We start from the raw sequence: 19,239 nt of genomic DNA, 5'->3' as shown, positions 1-19,239 counted from the left end.
GATGTTCGGCCACATTGTTAGAAAATCTATTTTGCTCAAATATAGTATCTTCACTGTTCAGTGAACTGGGCAGAGGAATGCCTACTGTTGTTCCCATTATCCAAAACAAACAAATAATATACTATATATCTTTTCATCTAGTTTTTTGTGCAGCACCCATGAGTCTGACAATAGTCATAACATAACTAGCAACGGATAGGTATGGGCAGCAATAATGCTTTTAAATGGAGCTGCCAGAAAAAGGGTGGACTCCATCCTAGTACTAGGGAAACAAGATTCCAGGTTATCAATCATACAATCAGTAGAAAGCACTAAGAGCACAAGGTTCAACCCAATAGCTTTGTCCAATAAGAAAATGAAAGACCAAACATTAGTCAAGATGATGGATGGTTTCTCTTATAGTGCCAACTCAGAAACAAGCAAAAACCGAAGATCATTGCTGTCCATAAAACTTTCAGCAAACTCTTTTCTATTCAGATACTGAAACAATACTCACAACAATGGTTATCCACCAAAATATGACCCTTACCCCAATAAACATAGCTAATACTTACAGAAGACCTCGAATTAGAAACCAACCAGGTCCCAAAAGGGTCGAGAAAACTGGGAGAAACTTACCTGCCAAATGCCAATAATAAAATAATCAGCAACTGTAGTTCCCACAAAGCTGCAGATTTTTTGCTACGCGACCAGACCTTCAGCTTAATGTACAATAACAAGGTTGCAGACAAGACGGCCATCATCATCTGTTATCTAATTCCATACGTGAATGCGAGCCCCCTATGCATGATGGCTTCTCCGTCATCTCATATGCCACCTTTGCTTTGTCATTCTGCATCAGAAGTTCGTTATAAAGTTTTAGAGAATCCTTTGAGAAATCTGTTAGTGATTCGAAGATACCGGCCAAGCCTATCTTAAATCCATTTAGAGTGATCTCATGTGTATCCTGCATGCAATCATGATGCTTTGCTTTCTCTGATTCCAATTTCTTCCTGAATGTTACTAACAGTTCTTTCCTCTCTGACAGATACTCAACCCGCTGCCTAACATCCAGCTCAGGCTTATGCTCGAGAAGCTTGGACTCCAGAACCTTATTCTCCGCTCTCTGGAATGCTAGAATCCTACGGTCAAGCTCTTTTGCAAGGGTATCCACTTTTCTCTTCTGTTGTTGCTCCTCCCCTTGCTTAGCCCATAAAACCTTTAAACTCTTGATGAATCTTCTCATTGCACAAGATACTTCTTTGTCAGGCAACTTCCCCAATGTAGTTGACCAATTGTGACAGATCATAATTAATGGAGGAGCTCCAGGTCTATACGGTGGAAGTGATGATCTAGCTTGAGAATAGAATTCCACATCAGGCATAATGAACTTGGATAGCCAACCATCTAGAGCTTCAACATATGCTTTCTGTGCTGCAATATAGTCTACAAGGCATGTCCTCCAGTTCCGAAGCTCAGCCTCCAGCTTAAGAGTTGCATGGCGCTGTGCATTATTGCAGAATTTCCCATAAGCAGGGCACGTAAAGGAATTCACTTCGAACATAATCTGTTTTTGGGTTTCATGAGATTCTAGCATTATCTTCCAAGTTCTTGATAGGCTGCACTCAAAAGAAAAGAAAAAGATAGGGGAAGAAAGGGAAAAATTTTAAAAAAAAATTACTGATAGAACAAAAAGTAGTAATGTCCTCTTATATGCATCAGGTTTCTCCGCTTACCCTTGCAGCAGCTCAATAAGCTGAGGATGCAATTCTTCATCTCTTAACTGTTCAATTCTTTCTGATATTGATTCCGCTGCTCGTAATGCCACCCAGATTCTTGTGTGCAAGTCTCTTACTACAGCTCTAGTTTTGTCCACTGCACGTGAATCAGCACCCTTGGCATCTAGATTTCTTAGTTGTATGCATTTCTTCTCATAAAGTTGTCGAGTGCGGTCTCCAGACTAGAACAGAATTAAGAGTGTATTAAACAAGATCTAGTTATTAATGCAGTGGCCTTGCTCAGAAAGTAACAAAAAGGAGGTTAGACATGTCAAGTTTGGGTTTCTAGTTGCTAAACTGTCTTCGCGTGCGGCTATGCAACACAATAGACATAGAAAATCTTGACATAACATGAGCTGCACTTATGCAATATATATTAATTCCTAATGTGGATGATGATGTGATAGAAGTACAAAGGACAAACACATGGAATCTTGTACTAGTGTTCAAAAGATGATTTTAAGGTTATCTGACATTGCATTATGGTAATTTTAATTTCAAAAAATCATGGGTTACATTATGCATACATCTATATAAGAATATTGATAGTAGGAAACAAAAATTTACACATGTAGTCATGACATAGAAAGAGGAAAATGCATATAGACTTGTGAATAAATTGAACTGGAGGTGCACACCACAATTGTACCTGCAGAATCCATCAGAACATGGACCATGAGCTTGTTGGTTTTAATATTGGCTGATAACAGATACAATACGAGTATCTATAGAACCAAATGAGACAAGTTTAACTGTTAAGGAAGAATAGAAGATATATCAAGTTCTTATATTCTCTCGTTTTATATGGGCACAGTAGATAAGCAATGATAGAATAGTAAACAGGTCAATAGAGTTAAGCATATTATCTTTTAGCTAGTTGATCTTTACAAAGGGAAAAATATCTCTCTCTTGAGAAATACAGTGGAACTGCCACGATTCAGGTGCAGACCCAGCCACTCTCCCCAGAGCACGCACTTGGAAAGACGTGGCAACAACATGACCCATGTCCTGTTAACTACGAAGAACGGATACTTCATATTACAAATCATGTCTATATCAGCACACGCCGGATACCGATACTAATCAGATACTTTTAAGAAACATGCTAAATACCTAAATATCTTATTTCTCATTTTTTTTAAATAAAAATCTTTGAATATTTCCCAGATATGCCTGAAATAATTATTCAACGCCTCTAGAGATGAGAGCAGCACTTTGTTTTCTTTTATTTTTGTTGAATATTAGCCTTTAATGATGATTGCTTAATTTTGCTTTTTTGTGATGTTGATATTATTGTATGGAGTACAGAATATGGCCTATTGATTTGAATGATGACTAAATGATGGAGATTATAGATATCAATGTTATTTTATAAAGTATGGACTATCTTAGTTTGATACTCCATTACTTTATAAATTCTTTTTTCGCATAATTAAAAATTATATAAATCCAGCCAAATCCTAGCTGTACCATCTCCTATTTTTTCAAGATTTCCCCTGTCAGTGTATCTATATTGCATCATATCCACATCCTGCATCCATATCCATAATCCATGGCTTACTGGCTACAGAGTGAACATATCAATGATCGGTAAATAAATGAGACACAAGTATTTGTGTTATAAGAGTTACTCCAACATATCTCTTCTTTGTGGGAGTAGACTGTGATGGATCTTATACTCCAACAGTAAATTTATTTAACATTTTGTTACAGTTTTTTTGTCAAAATGCTTTTCTAGTCCTTATTAATAAGTTGGGTCTCTAGGACCTTATAGTTGTCAAAGTCCTAATCAACTGAGCTGAAGGACGGAAGTCTTTAATTATGATAAGCTGAGGATGCCATAACAGAAGCACCAGAGTTTCCCATGCATCGGATGAAATGCTAAATTGCATTCACTTAACCATTTAGTTTATGTGCTTCAGTGCACATGTATTTGACATGCAGTTATGTTAATTTAGCGGTAGAATGTCCCTAGTGGTACCAACAACTGCCTTATGAGCTCAGCGAGCATGCACGTCATGAAGATCCTGAGTGTACTAAAAAGGTACCTTTACTTCTTCATATAGCTTCTTCTCCCAAGCATATAACCTTCCTAGAGTCTGCGAATGACTGCCTGATTCCATCCCACTATAATCATCAAAAAGATCACTCTTACTCTCTGTCCAGGATGTGCTATTGGAGCTTGATGCAAGATGGCTTTTGTGAGAGGAGGATAAAGATGGAGTCCGATGCCATGTGATAGCTTGGATTATCTTTGATGAATTCTCTGCATTTGAAACAGATGCAATTGGAGTTATAACATGATTTAAATGCATATGCACGATCGCAAACAACCAACTTATGATTTACATATAAAATTAATTCAGCACCACAACTGAAGAGTTAAAAATCGGCTGTTACGATGGTCTGCAAAATGAGTGTTTGATTTAGCAAGTCAAAGACAAATGATAACATAGAGGTCCAACACTGTCCAGTTTCATTTTATATAAAGTGATCAGGCCAGCAACTAGCAACTTGTCTATCGATTATTTAGCATCTTCTAGATAAAGCTAGCTCATTATTAAGCACTCTAAACTTGCATTAACCATAATCAATGCGAAATTGAGATTTTATATAACAAGGCATTGAAAACTTTACAGCTCTAAGAAAAAGTATATTGTGCATGAATCCACTTGCAAGTAATCCGGCTAGACAAAGAGACTTAAAAGGTGGGCAAAGCAAAATTGCATTCAATAGTAATCAAATATAGACACCATTAGACAACATTTTACTAATGCGCATAAGAGCAGATTCGCCTGTTTGCCTTTTTACTGTTCCATTTTCATCTCAAATCAGGAAGCTCTATAACTGAATATGTAAAATTAAGAAAATCATCTCTCTTTAGGAAACATGGAAATCTAAACCTTATTAGATAAAATCTTCCTAGAGATTTGAAGAAGCAACTTTATATCCATAATTTTTTCTTACCTCGATGGGTGGTAGCAAAAACAGAACATCCTTTACATCCTATCAAGACAAATAATAAGTACTTTTAAACTAATCGTATCCCTCAAACCAGTATAAGAGGTAGAATGTAAAATGATGAGACATCATATATCAAGATAAAGGCGAAACAAAGAAACATGCAAAGCATAATAAGATATAAAAGAGAGCTAAAGCCTTCTACTTCGTTTCTCTCACTCCCCTTTTCCCCTATATACCCCACAAAGTATACATATAAGTACCACCTATCGATTGAAACCAAAGATCCATGATATGGAACCCACAAAGGGAAGAGCATAAATATCCCACCTTTAGCATCATCAAACCCCGTTTGGAGGTTCACCCTAGTAGCCTCCAGCATCCGGGACACCTCCTTCCCAGCATCATAAGCTCTGATGAAGTGGTCTTCAACACTCCTCAAAGCTTCAAGCAAGTCCCTCTCCCTCACCGGCGTCTCCGTCACTGTCAGCCCCTTCTCCTCCCCTCCGCCGCCCCCCACCTCACCTCCGCCACCACCCTCCTTCTCTTCCACCCCCAAAGGTACCACCTTTTTCTCTTCGTCTCCCTCCCTCTCCTCCTCCTCCTCCTCCTCCTCAGCCTCCTCCAGCTCCGGAATCCCCTCCTCCTCCCTCACCACCCTCAAATCCTCGTCAGAGCCCCGCCCGAGCCCCCCCACCATCGCCGCCGCCGCCTCCGCCACCTGCACCCCGTCGAACGGGTTGAAGAAGTCCCACCCGAACTCTCCCGCCGGCGGCGACGGCGGCGGCATGGGCGTCCCCGCGTAGAAATACCCGCACCCCGCATCCTTTCCCCTGTTCCCCTCCTCCTCTTCCCCTCCCTCGTTTCCGGAGCTCGAGTCCGACGGGGAGGAGGAGCGGAGGGAGGAGACCGACGGTCGAAGGGCGAAAGCCTCCGTCTTGGGCTCCGCCGGCGTGTGGCGGAGGAAGGCGGAGGGGGAGGAAGGCGGGGAGGGGGAGGGGGAGGGAAGGGTAATGAGGATGGGGGCAGGGGAGGAGTGGCGGGCGACGAAGAGGCCGACGGCAGCCGCGACAGCGTGGAGGGAGTGGATGTAGTTAGAGTGGGCGGTGGCGAGGGCATACCGGCGGTCGACCGCTGCCTTGAGGAGGCGCTTCCGATCGCGGCAGAGGGCGACGGGGTCGTCCTCGTCGCCGCCGCCGCCGGCGAGCCTGGAGGCGGCACAGCCTCCCATTCTACTCTCTGGGTTGTTTTAGAGGTGGAAGAAAGGAGAAGCGTTTTTTTTTTTTTTTTTTTGTCGAGAAAAAATAAAGGAGAAGCTTTTTGGGTGCTGGGGCTTCAGAGAAGGGTTTAGGGGAGTGGAATGAGGAGTGCGGTGAGGGAGGGAAAGGACCGAATGTGGTTGCGGGAGGGGGAGAGACAGAGAAAAGGGGTCAAAGTCAAAACTGAAAGGAGAGAGAGAATGTCTTTTTTTGTGAGTTGTTTACGTGGAGGATTTTGGTTGGCTGTAGTTTTTCTTTTTTGTTTCGATATAGAGGAGTTTTGTAGGGTGGAAATTGTAAAGAAGCGGGAATATTAGTGTACTATTATAAAGTTTAGCTTTTAATCAAGGACTCACCTGATGCTGTGAAACCTACAAAAGATACGGTTGCCACCTCTTCAATGTGCATGGCTTGGCTCGTGATGTCATTCATACTTTAAGTTCCCAACCATAACCGGCCCAAAGTACGAATTGCTGTAGCACGGGTAAAGTGCAAGGCGAGCTCGTTAAGTATTAGCAACTCCCTTACACTGGAATACATACATACATACATACATACATATATATATATATATATATATATATATATATATATATATATATATATATATATATATATATATATATATATATATATATATATATATATATATATCTGGGATGCAATATTTTTGATAAATTAAAGTATATATTTAGAACATAAGTAAGTGCATATATCATCTTTTCAACGTTACCATATAATGATATATTTATATATTATACTATATGAATTTTTCATAAATCTTAACTAGATTTTGCATTGGTGATGAAAAAGGAGGAGGAGGAGAAGGAGAAGATGGTCATTCTATTTTTCAATAATAACTAAATAATTTAACTAATTTTACTATGTGTATGACTCAGTTGTACAATATTGAATAAGCAGCTAAATACTATTGGTGGAATAATATGGTAATCTTATCGGGGTAATAACTCAATATCTTAAGGCAATAGATCCATTACATAATGCTGACTACATAATATGCTGCATTTATAAAGAAATAGCATATTTATTTTGAAAATTATATTTATGTTATACATAAATGCAAGTTACCTTGCCAAACATATGATAATGTGAACTTTATACTGACGAAATATAATGATATAGTTTTTGATTGCTTGTGAATATGATTGAAGTGTGTTAAAGTTGTCTTTTGTATTGCATGGTCATAACGATGAAAAATATTTATTTTTGTCTTCTGTTCTCTTTGCTTTGTGTAGCCTTCTTGCTAGTAATATAGCTGGTTATACTAACGCGAGAGCAGTATGAGCAGCCGATGTATCCAAAAAAAAAATTTTATTTTTGTACATAATTTGTATACCTTCTTTAAAAAAAAGTGATTGAAAATTAATTCAATTGAAACAAAAAAAAGAGAATATAAACAGCAAACAAGTGGGAAAATCCTACATTGATTTCTTGACGAGATTTCTTAGTTTCTCAGCAAACTCTTCTATCTCATGTATGTTTCCTGTTTTATAACTATATATTAACCTTTAATTTGGAACTTATCTTAACCCATGTTGTGTCTTAAAAAAATATTGAAGCAATAGACAAGTTGCACAAAAATTATTATGAGCTAAATCCCATTTCCTTAATGGTCCCAACTTAGCATATTTTTTCTTGTTTTTTATTTTCATCCAGCTAGTTGCCAAACAAAGCAACAAAGGTTATATTAAATCCTGCATGCAACCATGCAAAATAGAAGGGTGTAAATAATACTTCATTTTCCTTGTAATTGGTGCTTTGGGCTAATGATCTTCTAAGATTGATATAAAATAATAGATAGATTCTGGTCTGAGGGAATTACGGAACCATGATGGTTTGCAGAAATGGCCAGGTCATGATCTCCCATTGTCATTTCTGATTAGCCAATTAGAGCGCACAACCTTTTCGCGTGGTGGGTCCACGGGGAATCCGGAGCACGGCCCATGGACCGTTGATGGAGATCACTCAGCCATTTGTCACACGAACAGGGGAAAAGATGGTGACCATTGGTCGAAGTGCCCTCTGTTTTTTTAACAGGCACAGGTCGTGGCCTCATGACCAATATCTCTCATGTGTCCGGGATGATGATATCTATCTACGAATCTATGATTTTTGATGATGAGGAAAAGCCCAATGTTTGATTGTCTCTAGGTCCCATCAATCTATCATCATCATGGTTTGCACCCTATTGCCACTGTATTGGATATATCCTGAGACATGCAAGGGTTGTAATTGATTGTTTATTTACTTTTTAAAATATATTTTGTTAGAAGAGCAACACGGAGAAAAGGAGCAGCTGAGATTGATTGTTTTCTGATCCATTGCAGGAATTTGGAGTGAAGTTGGGACTTAAACCTAATGTCTTGTATCAGTAGTAGGAGACTTCACTAGCTCAACTAGCTGACATGCTTCAATTAATAAATTATTTTATTAATTTTTTAAAATTAGATGATGGTTATAATCTAAAGTTCTTCCACTATAACTCTGAACAAGAAGATTGTAGATATGGATAATGACATGAATCATTTAAGGAATTGGTGTTGTTATAAAAAAAAATAAAATTTCAAGTTTATATTTACCATATTATAAAAATAAATTGATTTAGTTACTAATTGAATATTTTATCCTATTAAAAAATTGGAATCCTTTATTTTTTTTTCCATTCCATCATACAACCATTTTTAGTTTTAGTTGAAAACAAGGCATTAATCTATCAGCATAACTGAATTTAAGCACAGTCTAAGTTAATCTATAGTCAAATTTCTCCAACCTATTTCTGCATATATACTTTTGTAATAAAATTTGATTTTTTTTCTTTAGAAAGTCTGCAGGAATATGCAAAGCTACATTAGGAAAAAAAACCTCATAAAATGGCAAAAAGAATAATCTAAGTTTTAAAGCAGTGGCATATCCACGACCTAAAATTAAGCTTATTTTTTCACTAACTTTATAGCCAATAATTTAATTTCTATTTGGCACCATTGTCAATTTTTTAGTTTTAATTTTTGCTTCTAAAAATACCGCAACCAAGGGTAGAAACTTATTTGATTATTTATTTCATATTTTAATTTTTTGAAAAGACTTTCCATTTTTTCCTAAAAGATAAAAGCTGTCAAAAATCACTTTTAATTTTCTAAAAATAAAATTATCAACCACCACAATCTAAATAACTACTAAATAAATTTAAATTTTATTTTTTTGAAAAAAACTTAATTTTTATTTTTATAAAATTAAAAATTTAAGTGATGCTGAATGGGCTTTTAGGGTGCAGTCAGTCGCGGCAGCAGCTGAACTGGTGGGGTCCATGCGGAATGGATGGAAACGCCAGCTTTCTCTCTGTCCGCCAGACATTACCACTGCCACTTCTCTCTCTCTCTCTCTCTCTCTCTCTCTCTCTCTCTTATTTTCATGCATGGAAATTTGTGCAGCAGCTGGTGGTCAAGGGGTAAGAGGAGGACATGGGCGCTTGGAGAAACGAGTCATCTTCTTTTATCTCCGGAATACCTGGGACTGTGTGAACGCGTTACGCGGCCTGTGCCAGGTGCGACAAAGCTTCACTCCTCTAGTGCAGTCTAGGGCAGCCAGAGCCATGCATCCATCTCTGGATGGCATGCTATTTTCTTCGTAGCCATAAACCTTTTTGATTCATAGGATGATACGATCTTCGAGGCCAAACATGTATTCAGAAAGACCAACAAAGTAACTGATTGGATGGTTGTCTACACGGCCTACCACTCAACTCTATGGTCAGAAGAGGAAGAGCTGCCACTGGCACTTTGCGAGATTATATTTTTTAATTTTTTTGGATATATTCGTATACACATGAAGAATCTATCAAAAAAATAATAATAATAAATAAATTTTTTATTTTTCATTACAAGTAAGAATAGTAAGTAAATAAATCCAAATATTCATTAAAGATTTATAACACCCACTCATTTACCAATAGTCAACACCTCTTGCATCAGGAGTTGCAGCTTGATGATATTTTTATACACCAATCCTCATAATTTAGCGTGGTGTGATAATGAATAGTGACTGGTTTTTCCATTTGTTTTGATGGTCAAGATGATGGGTTCTTTAAGAATTAGAATTACAAAATAATAGACAGTCGGAAAATTGTATATCTACATCCTACTTGCAAGAATTTATTTAGGAAAAGAACGCATGAAAATGACCATGTTAGGTTACCATCAGCATGCTAAATCCAGTTGATAATGAATGGGAACTGTCAATGGGAAATTTTTCAGAAATGACCACTTAATCACCACTGTTTGCATATTTGGATGATTTTTTTAAAAAAGAAACCAAATTTTGTTATCTTTAGACACTTTAGTCCTGTACATGATGTGCATCCAACACTCCAGAAACGTGCATTCATTACCAAGATATGTGCATCAACTGCAAAAAATATTTATTCAACTATGCTTAAACAAATGTTTAGACTATATCCATCCCCATCAGGGCCTCCAAAAATTAATCCGCTTCTGCCAAAAACAAAAACCAAGAATTTACAAAAGGAAAAAAAAATGAAGGGGCTGCTCTTGCAAAATCCTCCTGACAATATGCTCAGCCATAGCTTGTTACCATGATTAAAATATTTTCTTTCAAAAAAAACTAATTACCTCTAGAAGCCCCCTTTGGTTTTACCAAATACTGAACCTAAGTTCACCTTCTGAGTTTCCAAGAACTTATACCCCTTCTTACCACCCCTGTTAGTCAACAGTCGAGCATTCCTCGTAAGTCTTGGATCTGGAGGCCTCATCCAAGACCTCCACAACATCCTGTACTTGGCCTATCACCAATTTATATTCACAGCCAAGCAGCAAGAAATCCACAAATTACTGACAAAAGAAACAGGTAAACATAAACAAAGAAATAGAATTGCAGGAGTTGGTGTCCATTGGAATTTACATACCAAAAGTGAGGAAAGAAGAAAATAAAGGGGATTTTAAACGAAGAATTCTAGTAAACCCTCAGCCTTTAATCTCCTTTCCCTGCTTCTCAGACAGAAAGAAAGAAAGAAAGAAAGAAACCTAGTTCATAGGAAGCATACGCAAAAGGAAACTATTCTCTGCATATAAATGCTACAGTATAACAGTTTACAGATACAAAGATGCTCTATCTCCCTATTTTTACAACAATAAGGGCATGATCATGGGAGTCATTCTGGGTGTTTAATTTAGTACAGAAGAGGGAAAGATGAGCTGAGCTGTGGCTTAATCAGGAAACACCAAGTTCCGTGGGTGTTGCACAAGGTGCAAGAGAATTTGCTGGCAGATTGATTCCCCCTCCTCTTACAGAAAGTGTGGGGCACCTGTGTGAGCTTGCTCTGCTTACAAGGTTTGAATCAAGGAACACAACAATGACGGTTATATCATCATGGAAATGCCGACGGACCCCGCGATCAATCTTATTGAGATCGGAGTACCTCATCTCTCTTTTCTTGGCCGCTTCTTGAAGTGCAGCTTTCACAAGCCTCCGAGCACTTCCCTGCAGGAATTCATGGAACATAAGTGATTCATAATGTGTACAGAGTGCACCCAAGTGGTCCTTGATATACAACCTACGGTAGAATTGTCTTAAAAACAAGCATCCCTAGCAAACATTGTAGCTTGAGAAGAACTGCATTACAGCATCTCAACCTATATAAACACAATCACTAGACCAACAATCATCCTCTGCATTTCAAGTTGTCTACAGCTTGCAATCCGTGCCTTGGATAATGCAACCACTTGGCCCTCATTTCCACCACAAAGAACATCCCTTGATGCTTTCAGACAGAAGAAAGGCACGAGAATTTTTGATGTGGCAATGACACCTCAAAATGCAAAACTAGAAAGGAGGAGAAAATGAAAACGTCTAGAGCATAGCATCCAACCTTAAATCACATCCGACAATCTCTTAATCAAGCAGTCATACGCTAGAATTCTTTCCATCATTGTTGTTGCAGGGCCTATAGAAGGCCATGCAAAAATTCATGATTAGCTAAAAATGCATTAATAAGTATTCCATCAAAAACATATTGTCCATGTCCTGTCCTTAAATTGTGTTCAGGGATGAAAGGTTCCCGTTTCTGGTATCATATCATTCAAGCTCTTAAACTAAGTTCTTGCACGCCTCGAAAACCATCCACGCACCACCGATGAATCCTTGTCATATCTCTAGAATCAAAGTCAATAGACAGAATACCCAACAAGGTAAACCCATAACCAACAGTCTTTGCCCCACATATTAGGTCTTGTTTTTATGATCCCTGTTTTGGATTAAATCAACAGTTGACACAATCTTTCCCTGAGCCATTTCCAATCTCCATGTTTTATAACATGATCATGCAAGCCCAAGCAGTTTTCTTTCCCCTGCATTATGCTAGTGTAAACTCCTGAGCTTCATTTGGTGATCAACTGATACCTAACTCCTTCCAAGCTGCAAGACACACTCGACTAGAATTTCCATCTCTGCAATTCTAATTTTACATGCCTATGCGCTGCTTGTTGATCAATAATCTTAGCCATACAGCATGGTGGGTCTTATCCAAACTAACAAAATTTTCATCCAGCCCTCCTTGCGATAAACAAAATATACTCCAGACTTGAATTCTATGGTTTACTGAAAAGACTGTACAAGTAATATTAATTTTTTACTTGGAAAAGGATGCCAGTATGTTGGACAAATCAAAAACATTAATCCTATTATAATTCAGTGGATTAATATAGTTCAACTAGGGCCTCACCCAAATCATGTCCACAAAGTACAGCAGCACATAGTTTGAGCCAACTTCATCTATTCCTACAAAATTAATATTTTTCTATTTGAAAAGCCAAAATCTAGAAAGAAAACTTACACTGCGGGGATTGTTATGAACAATGTCAACTGCTCCTTGGTTGCTAAGGTGCTCCCAGAGTCCATCAGATGCAAATATGAGAAACTGGTCTTGTGGTTGCAATGGTTGCACAGAAATTGATGGTTCTGAACTAAGTATTGGGTTTTTGAAGGGCTCACGAAGGCGAAATTTTACGTACAATGGTTCTCGGTTAAACTCTGCCTTTTTCAGGTATACATCGCCAATTGACCTGCTAACCTGCAACACAGGGTTGTACACTCTTGAGCAATAATGCAATAAGTTTATTGCAGGACGAAAAGAGAAAATGGAACTTAAGTCAAGCCACCTGCCAACCATATTTCCATCATAATGAACATCAAGCTACAGTGTTCATGGATGGCTGGTGCTATATTATATAACATTCTTCTTGACAAAGATGCATCAAATATTTATTGGGAAAAATAAAAAAGAATATATCACCAAGTGGGGATAACCAGAGCATTAAAGACTCTGGTATTTGTATTGTATTATTATTCTGTTCTGAAAGGTATGTTGGATTTGATTCGAATACCAAACAGTGGCAAAACCCCTGACTACAAGCTGTTGTATGAGCCCAAAATCAAAACAGAAATATACTAACAGAAGCTTAGAAAACAGGAAAATATTATCAGTAACTAACATAAACATATTTGCATATCTTTATACTGAAAAAGGTTTGGATGCAACCATGCCTGGAATTGGACCTTGTCCTGACCTTTTATATATATATCCCAAGCACAAGCATCTCCTGTCTCGCATATTTCTCATATGTGAGTAGACACATGTATTTTAACAGGAAATAAAGTAGGGTTTGCTTCTCTTATGTTTTCCTCAGGAATCTATCCTCAGCGTCTTTTATTTGAATTGAAAAAAGAAAGAATAAGAATAGGAGGGACCTTTCAACAACAAACAGGCACAGCTAGTTGGGAAAGCAATAGATTCAGACTGAAATAAAACATGCTCCAAGAACTTTGTCAGAGGTAAGATCAGCATTATGTGCTCTGATTATGGGTTGTAGACTCATTGAATTCAACCACTCGCACTACCACTTTGGTGCCCTTGAGCCAGAAAACACATAGCAATAAATCAAATGACACTTTCAAACCTATCTTCATTAAGTTATAACTCAAAATTAGCCTACTGCAGGAAGCAGAAATTCCATTGCACGTTTCTGTTTGGGAGCAAAAACTTAGCGACAACATTTAAAAAAATTATTAGCTTATTTGACAAGAGCTAGATGATTAGCTTCTAAATGAACCTATCTTCAATGGGTGCAGAGTGGAAAACACTGAACTGAAACTAGTAGATGTAGTTCCAATGAAAATACACATAATAATCATGTGTCATTATAGAATCCAAAAGGGGGAAAAAAATCTCTTCGGATGGTGTAGGACTAGAGCACATTGTATGAAACATTTTTTTATTAAATATCAGTGAATTATGGATGAACCACAATACTTAGAAAACCTAATGCAAAAAAGGCAATCAAACAGTTGGCGAAATGACATGTCTAGTAACTCATTGAGAAGAATCAGTATGGGAAATCAGGATCCTGTTTATTAGTAATCGGAGGAAGAGGAGTAGGCAAAAGGGCAGGAAATCTGCATCAAGAATAAGGGAAAAAATGCATCACAGTTTTTCCTTTTCATTTATTTCCTCCAAATGGATGTAATGCCACAAAGGGCTCTATGATCCTTTAAATCAGCTGCAACCAAAACCAATTCGTTGCAATCTAAAAATATTACCAATACCAAGAATTCTTTAGCTTAATGCAAATCATGAGCAGATCATCCAAATGATGTAACACCATACAATATTAATCTTGACCGTTTCAAATGTTTTAAGGGGGGAATGAACAATTATGCCTAGCTTCTCTCATTGTTATTAGAAGATAAACTGTTTAAGATTTGAATCCTTTGGAAAGGATCTACAGCTAGAAAACTTGGACTCCTGTCAGTGATTATGACAACATAGTGTAAGCTAATGGACGGGGAGCAATCAAAATTCCCTTTGAAGATATTGAAACTTTCGCCATTACAACCTGCTTTCAAGTCAAAAATCAACCACTCCAAAAAGACATTAAGAAAAGAAAAATCTATTCAGGAGCATAACTTGCTAAGAATCTGTTAAAATAAATATGACATGCATGTCAATTACAACTGTTACTGCGCTGCCATCCTTAAGATATCCTAGATGACACATTCAACTCAATAAAAAAAACTGCGAGGTAGTCAAGGCGAAGCAGGTCTAAGAAAAATGCTCATAAAGGCAGTAAACAAGTTATAAACCACCCAACATCCATAATTGTGAAATAAATGTATCGTCAGATATTGATAAACACTGAAACATTGTTGCACCAATAAAGTCGCATCATATGCACACATAGACATATGCATACATGCATAGACAAACAATTCTTACAACAAGAATGATTCAAAGAAATTAGAAAAGCATGTAGCTAGAAAAGATTAAAAAATACAGTTGCCGTGTGGGCATGGCACTATATGTTTGATTAAGATTGACAAACAATGGTTGGTTTAGACTTTAGAGACTGTTGAATGAGTGTAGGACGATACATATTCTTAACCTTTAATTTGGCAGCATAACATGTTGAATTTCTTTGATCTTCCATAACATAAAAATTATCAGTCTTCTTTAGTGTTATTAAAATTTTAAAAATATTCATTTGGGAAAACTCGAAAAAGAAATGAAAGAAGTTGGAGTTGAAAAGTAGCAATAAATGTCAATAATTATTAACCTACATGATGATTTGTACATGGCAAGTAGCAAATCCTTTAAAAGGGCATTTGTGTGTGATCCTGTGGTTACATGAAATTTTAGAGCAGGTCAGAGGGTTTGAGAAACAACTTTAGAGAAACTGCACGTACGATTCTAAAGATCCTGATGAGCTTGCATACAAAAGAAAACCAGATAAGAATAACTGGCTAAAGCTTTTTTACAGTAAGAACTTATTTGTTTAGCTATTGTAGATTATGCATAATGTACGAGAGGTATTCACATGATAAGCACCTGGATGAGGCCCTTCACACGCCAAACATTATGCTTCAAAACAACTATCTGTGAATCCTCTGGGTGCAATGAATGCAACTCTTGTCTCACAGACTCAATACCTGCATTGTGCTCTGTTGACAACTGGACAGCCAAAACCTCTCCAGTTGCTTTGACAAGTCTCCCTAAAACTACACGAGAGTCTCCAAGATTGGCTATATATAGCATACCACCACAGATAACACCAACCAGACAGCATGAGCCAACAGCAGCAATTTGAGGTTTCATAGGCCATTGTTTGGTGACTAGAGAGATAAAACCCTCTTCTGTTGCCTGATACGCCTTCTTTATTACATCAGCAGACATTGACTGCTGCTCAGATGTAAACCCTGCCAGGCAGAGCCTCGATTGTCACATAAGGTATTAATCAAAACAACTCTTACTGTAATTGAAAGGACATATTTAACATTAATAGTTGGTGATCAAACAACAGGCATGCATGTGCAATTAGGAATTCACTTCAAGCAGAAAAGTCACATGTACCACAAACTTTGGCCTAACGTAAGGACGAAGAAAATCATATATGATGAGGAATTAGCCAAGTCCATGTTTATAACATATATCCAGATATTACTGAAGATGTGAAATGGTGTGAAAAGAAGATTTACTGCTGCTCAGATAAGTTTCAAAGACCAGAAGGATCAAGTACAATACAAAAATCCACAAGAATAAAATTGATGATCATAATGTTTTCTTTTTCGTTTTTTCCCCTCTTTGAACTTGAGGGGAGGCAGACGCAGAGCCCCTCCTTTTATTATAGCAAAGGTGGGACTCAAACCCAGGCTGCTGGTGCCAACCCCAATGACTTCACCAACTCTGCCACTGACATATAATCATAGTCTTCATATTTAGTCAAGATAGCAGATATAATTAAGTTCGACAGAGATACTAAGCCGATGGAAAAGTAAACACCATTACAAACTAAAACTCCATGGTTATAGGACAAAGGTGGTATGCAAAATAAGGAAAAAAAACACATTCAATTGATGAAATAAGCTTTGCACAACAAGCATGTATAAAGATCTTTAGACTCACAAATCATACAACAAGAGAATTAACCAGCAGTATTAAATACTAGCGAAATAATTAAGTCTTCCTTGTACAGCATAAGGGCCATCCAAATATGCAATACAATGAATTCAGTAGCTATTTCATGATAAACACAGAAAAAGACCAAGTCATCAAGTTTCAAAAGCACTTACAAGGGCTAAGCATGAAATTCTGGTTCAGTACTTACTCTTAAGATGGTGGAAAAGATTATCATTGATAAAACGGGATGTTTCCGGGCCACCATGACCATCATAGATCCCAACAAAGGTCCCATACGGGCCGGACTCGAGTAAGCTCAACGGGCCCGACTCGATCTGGCTCTGGTCCTCAAGCAAGCTGTTTGCTTGGACCACGGCCATGGAGAATTCTCCATTCATGTGCTGCCCACTGTCCTTGTACCAGAGAAGCCCATCCTGCCGGCCAACAGTGTCGGAGCCTGTATGGGCATACGGGACTGACGACGGCCGCCAGCAGGCCTTCAGAAAGTTCATCAACTCCGCTATCATCCCTCATCTCACCCAGGCCTGCCTCTGAGTTCTCGACATCTATCTCAAAACCAAATGATGATATCCGAAGTACAGAGACTCCAAGCTCCCTTTTTTCCCCTAATCTGTATCGAAATAAAGTAAACAAATCACATCATCAATTACATACAATATAATTATGAGCAACAACAACAAAAACAACAGCCGAAGCGGCTTAAATTACTGTTGAGGACAGCTTCCAGAGAGAAACAACATAACAACCCCAACTTGCCATCATTGATTTGAGGAAGTTCAAAGGTTTTTTTTTTTTTTTTTTTAAATGAAGACTGGGTAAAATCCCAATCTTTGTCCTCTTTCGTTCACAGTTCAAAAAGGGATGAAACCCATGCAATTGGACATATAATAGATCACAAAAATCCACGACACGAGACTAAATATTTATACTTCTCTCGGTTACCTCGCATGCGAATCCAAGTCCTGAGGGGAAAACCAAGGACCATCTCTCCCTCTTCTCCGTAAAAGGCCTTTCCACTCCGCAGCTTCGAATCAGATGGAACCGAAACACAACATCACAAACACACTTCCCTTCTCATCCACCGATGCGAAAACCCCCAAACAACCGCAGATCGGAAAGCGCCCCAAAAAGCCATGCGATCTCCGCAATCTTCACCTAATGAACGCATCTGTCCGCCAATTCAAACAATCCCAAGCTCTCAGCTTTGGAACAAAAACTCAAACAAAACCCTCTTCTCTCCATGATTGCAAGAAACAATGAGGAAATCCACCATAAAAAACCCCAAATCCGACACATTAGACACAGAGAGCAGGAAAAAACCCACCTTTGGCTCGGAATCGGCTCCAATACCCCCCAATCGATCGCTCCGGTGCAGAAGCGGCCTCAGATCTAGCGACGACGCGAGAGAGGGGAAAGGGTTTTGGGTTCCGTCTAGATTTCCCTCACCCGATTCGGGCGACGCGACGACGCTTCTCTCTCTCCCTCTGCCTCACTCTGCGGGTTGGAGACAAAAGCCCATAAAAAATCAACAATGGAGAGCCCAAGGCCAGCGAGGCAGAGGCGCAGCTCTGGGCTCCACCACCATGCCCCAAGAGAGCTGGGATGGGAGCAGTATTTAGGGAAGAGGAGGAGGGAGAGATTGGGAATAAAGTTGTGAGTGATGGGGCCATTCCCGGCATTCGATACGCTTCCCTCTTTGACATTCTCAAGCTTTTACTGCAATCAACGGCCCGTTCAAGAAAACCCCATCCCATATCGCCCGTCTTCTGCGATTCTGGACGTACAAAAATTTTCTGACGCACGCATCAAAGAAAATCAAAGGAATTGTACTTCATTTATTTGCCACAAGCTATATTAGAACAAGACTTATATTATTAATAAAGTACATCCATCTTATAAATTAAAAAATAAAATACAAAAATTCAAGTCACACGCCTCCCTTCCTGGAAAACTTTATAAAGTTTTTTTAAAAAATATTTAAATAACTAATTAGCTAGGTATGCACCACCCAATCATAAACCATATACTAATAGATACCATATTTTAAAAACTTGTGTATCGATTCATCACTAAGTCGTTGTCGAGTATATATCAAAAAAATTTATAGTATGTATTAAAAAATTAATGAGTATGTATCATTCAGTCATATTTATATATCAATGAATATGATAATTTAAAAACTATGTATCGATTTGCCTAAACATGTGTATTGCATCATTAGGTAACTATTATTCAAGATATATATCATCTCATTGTATAT

General features: G+C 38.2%; 2 protein-coding genes across 3 annotated transcripts; both read right to left on the bottom strand.

The window, feature by feature from the left end:
• Positions 1–370: 370 nt before the first annotated feature.
• On the bottom strand, positions 371–6,312 carry LOC103718930 (protein ALTERED PHOSPHATE STARVATION RESPONSE 1-like). Its single transcript, XM_026809211.3, has 4 exons — positions 5,049–6,312; positions 3,806–4,023; positions 1,716–1,939; positions 371–1,598 (listed from the first exon to the last, which is right to left on the bottom strand). The coding sequence occupies exons 1-4, from the start codon at positions 5,947–5,949 to the stop codon at positions 743–745; spliced, it is 2,199 nt and encodes a 732-aa protein (XP_026665012.2). The 5' UTR covers positions 5,950–6,312; the 3' UTR covers positions 371–742.
• A 4,547-nt stretch (positions 6,313–10,859) lies between these two features.
• Positions 10,860–18,786, bottom strand: LOC103718910 (putative protein phosphatase 2C 60). 2 transcript variants are annotated; one of them, XM_008807920.5, is made up of 6 exons: positions 18,304–18,786; positions 17,922–18,147; positions 17,167–17,589; positions 15,891–16,258; positions 12,843–13,079; positions 10,860–11,491 (listed from the first exon to the last, which is right to left on the bottom strand). In XM_008807920.5, exons 3-6 carry the CDS (start codon positions 17,483–17,485, stop codon positions 11,222–11,224), a joined length of 1,194 nt encoding a protein of 397 aa, XP_008806142.2. In that variant the 5' UTR covers positions 17,486–17,589; positions 17,922–18,147; positions 18,304–18,786; the 3' UTR covers positions 10,860–11,221. The 2 variants fall into 2 exon arrangements, with proteins under 2 accessions (XP_008806142.2, XP_026665008.2); XM_026809207.3 differs by lacking the exon at positions 17,922–18,147 and having other exon boundaries at positions 18,304–18,571.
• Positions 18,787–19,239: the final 453 nt, after the last annotated feature.

The sequence above is a fragment of the Phoenix dactylifera genome, chromosome 16 (genome assembly GCF_051530095.1).
Source record: "Phoenix dactylifera cultivar Ajwa chromosome 16, Ajwa_hap1_PhDact_Kaust_v1.1, whole genome shotgun sequence".
NCBI lineage: Eukaryota > Viridiplantae > Streptophyta > Magnoliopsida > Arecales > Arecaceae > Phoenix > Phoenix dactylifera.
The sequence above is the reverse complement of the archived record's forward strand: the minus strand, read 5'-3'. Positions and strand labels throughout refer to the sequence as shown.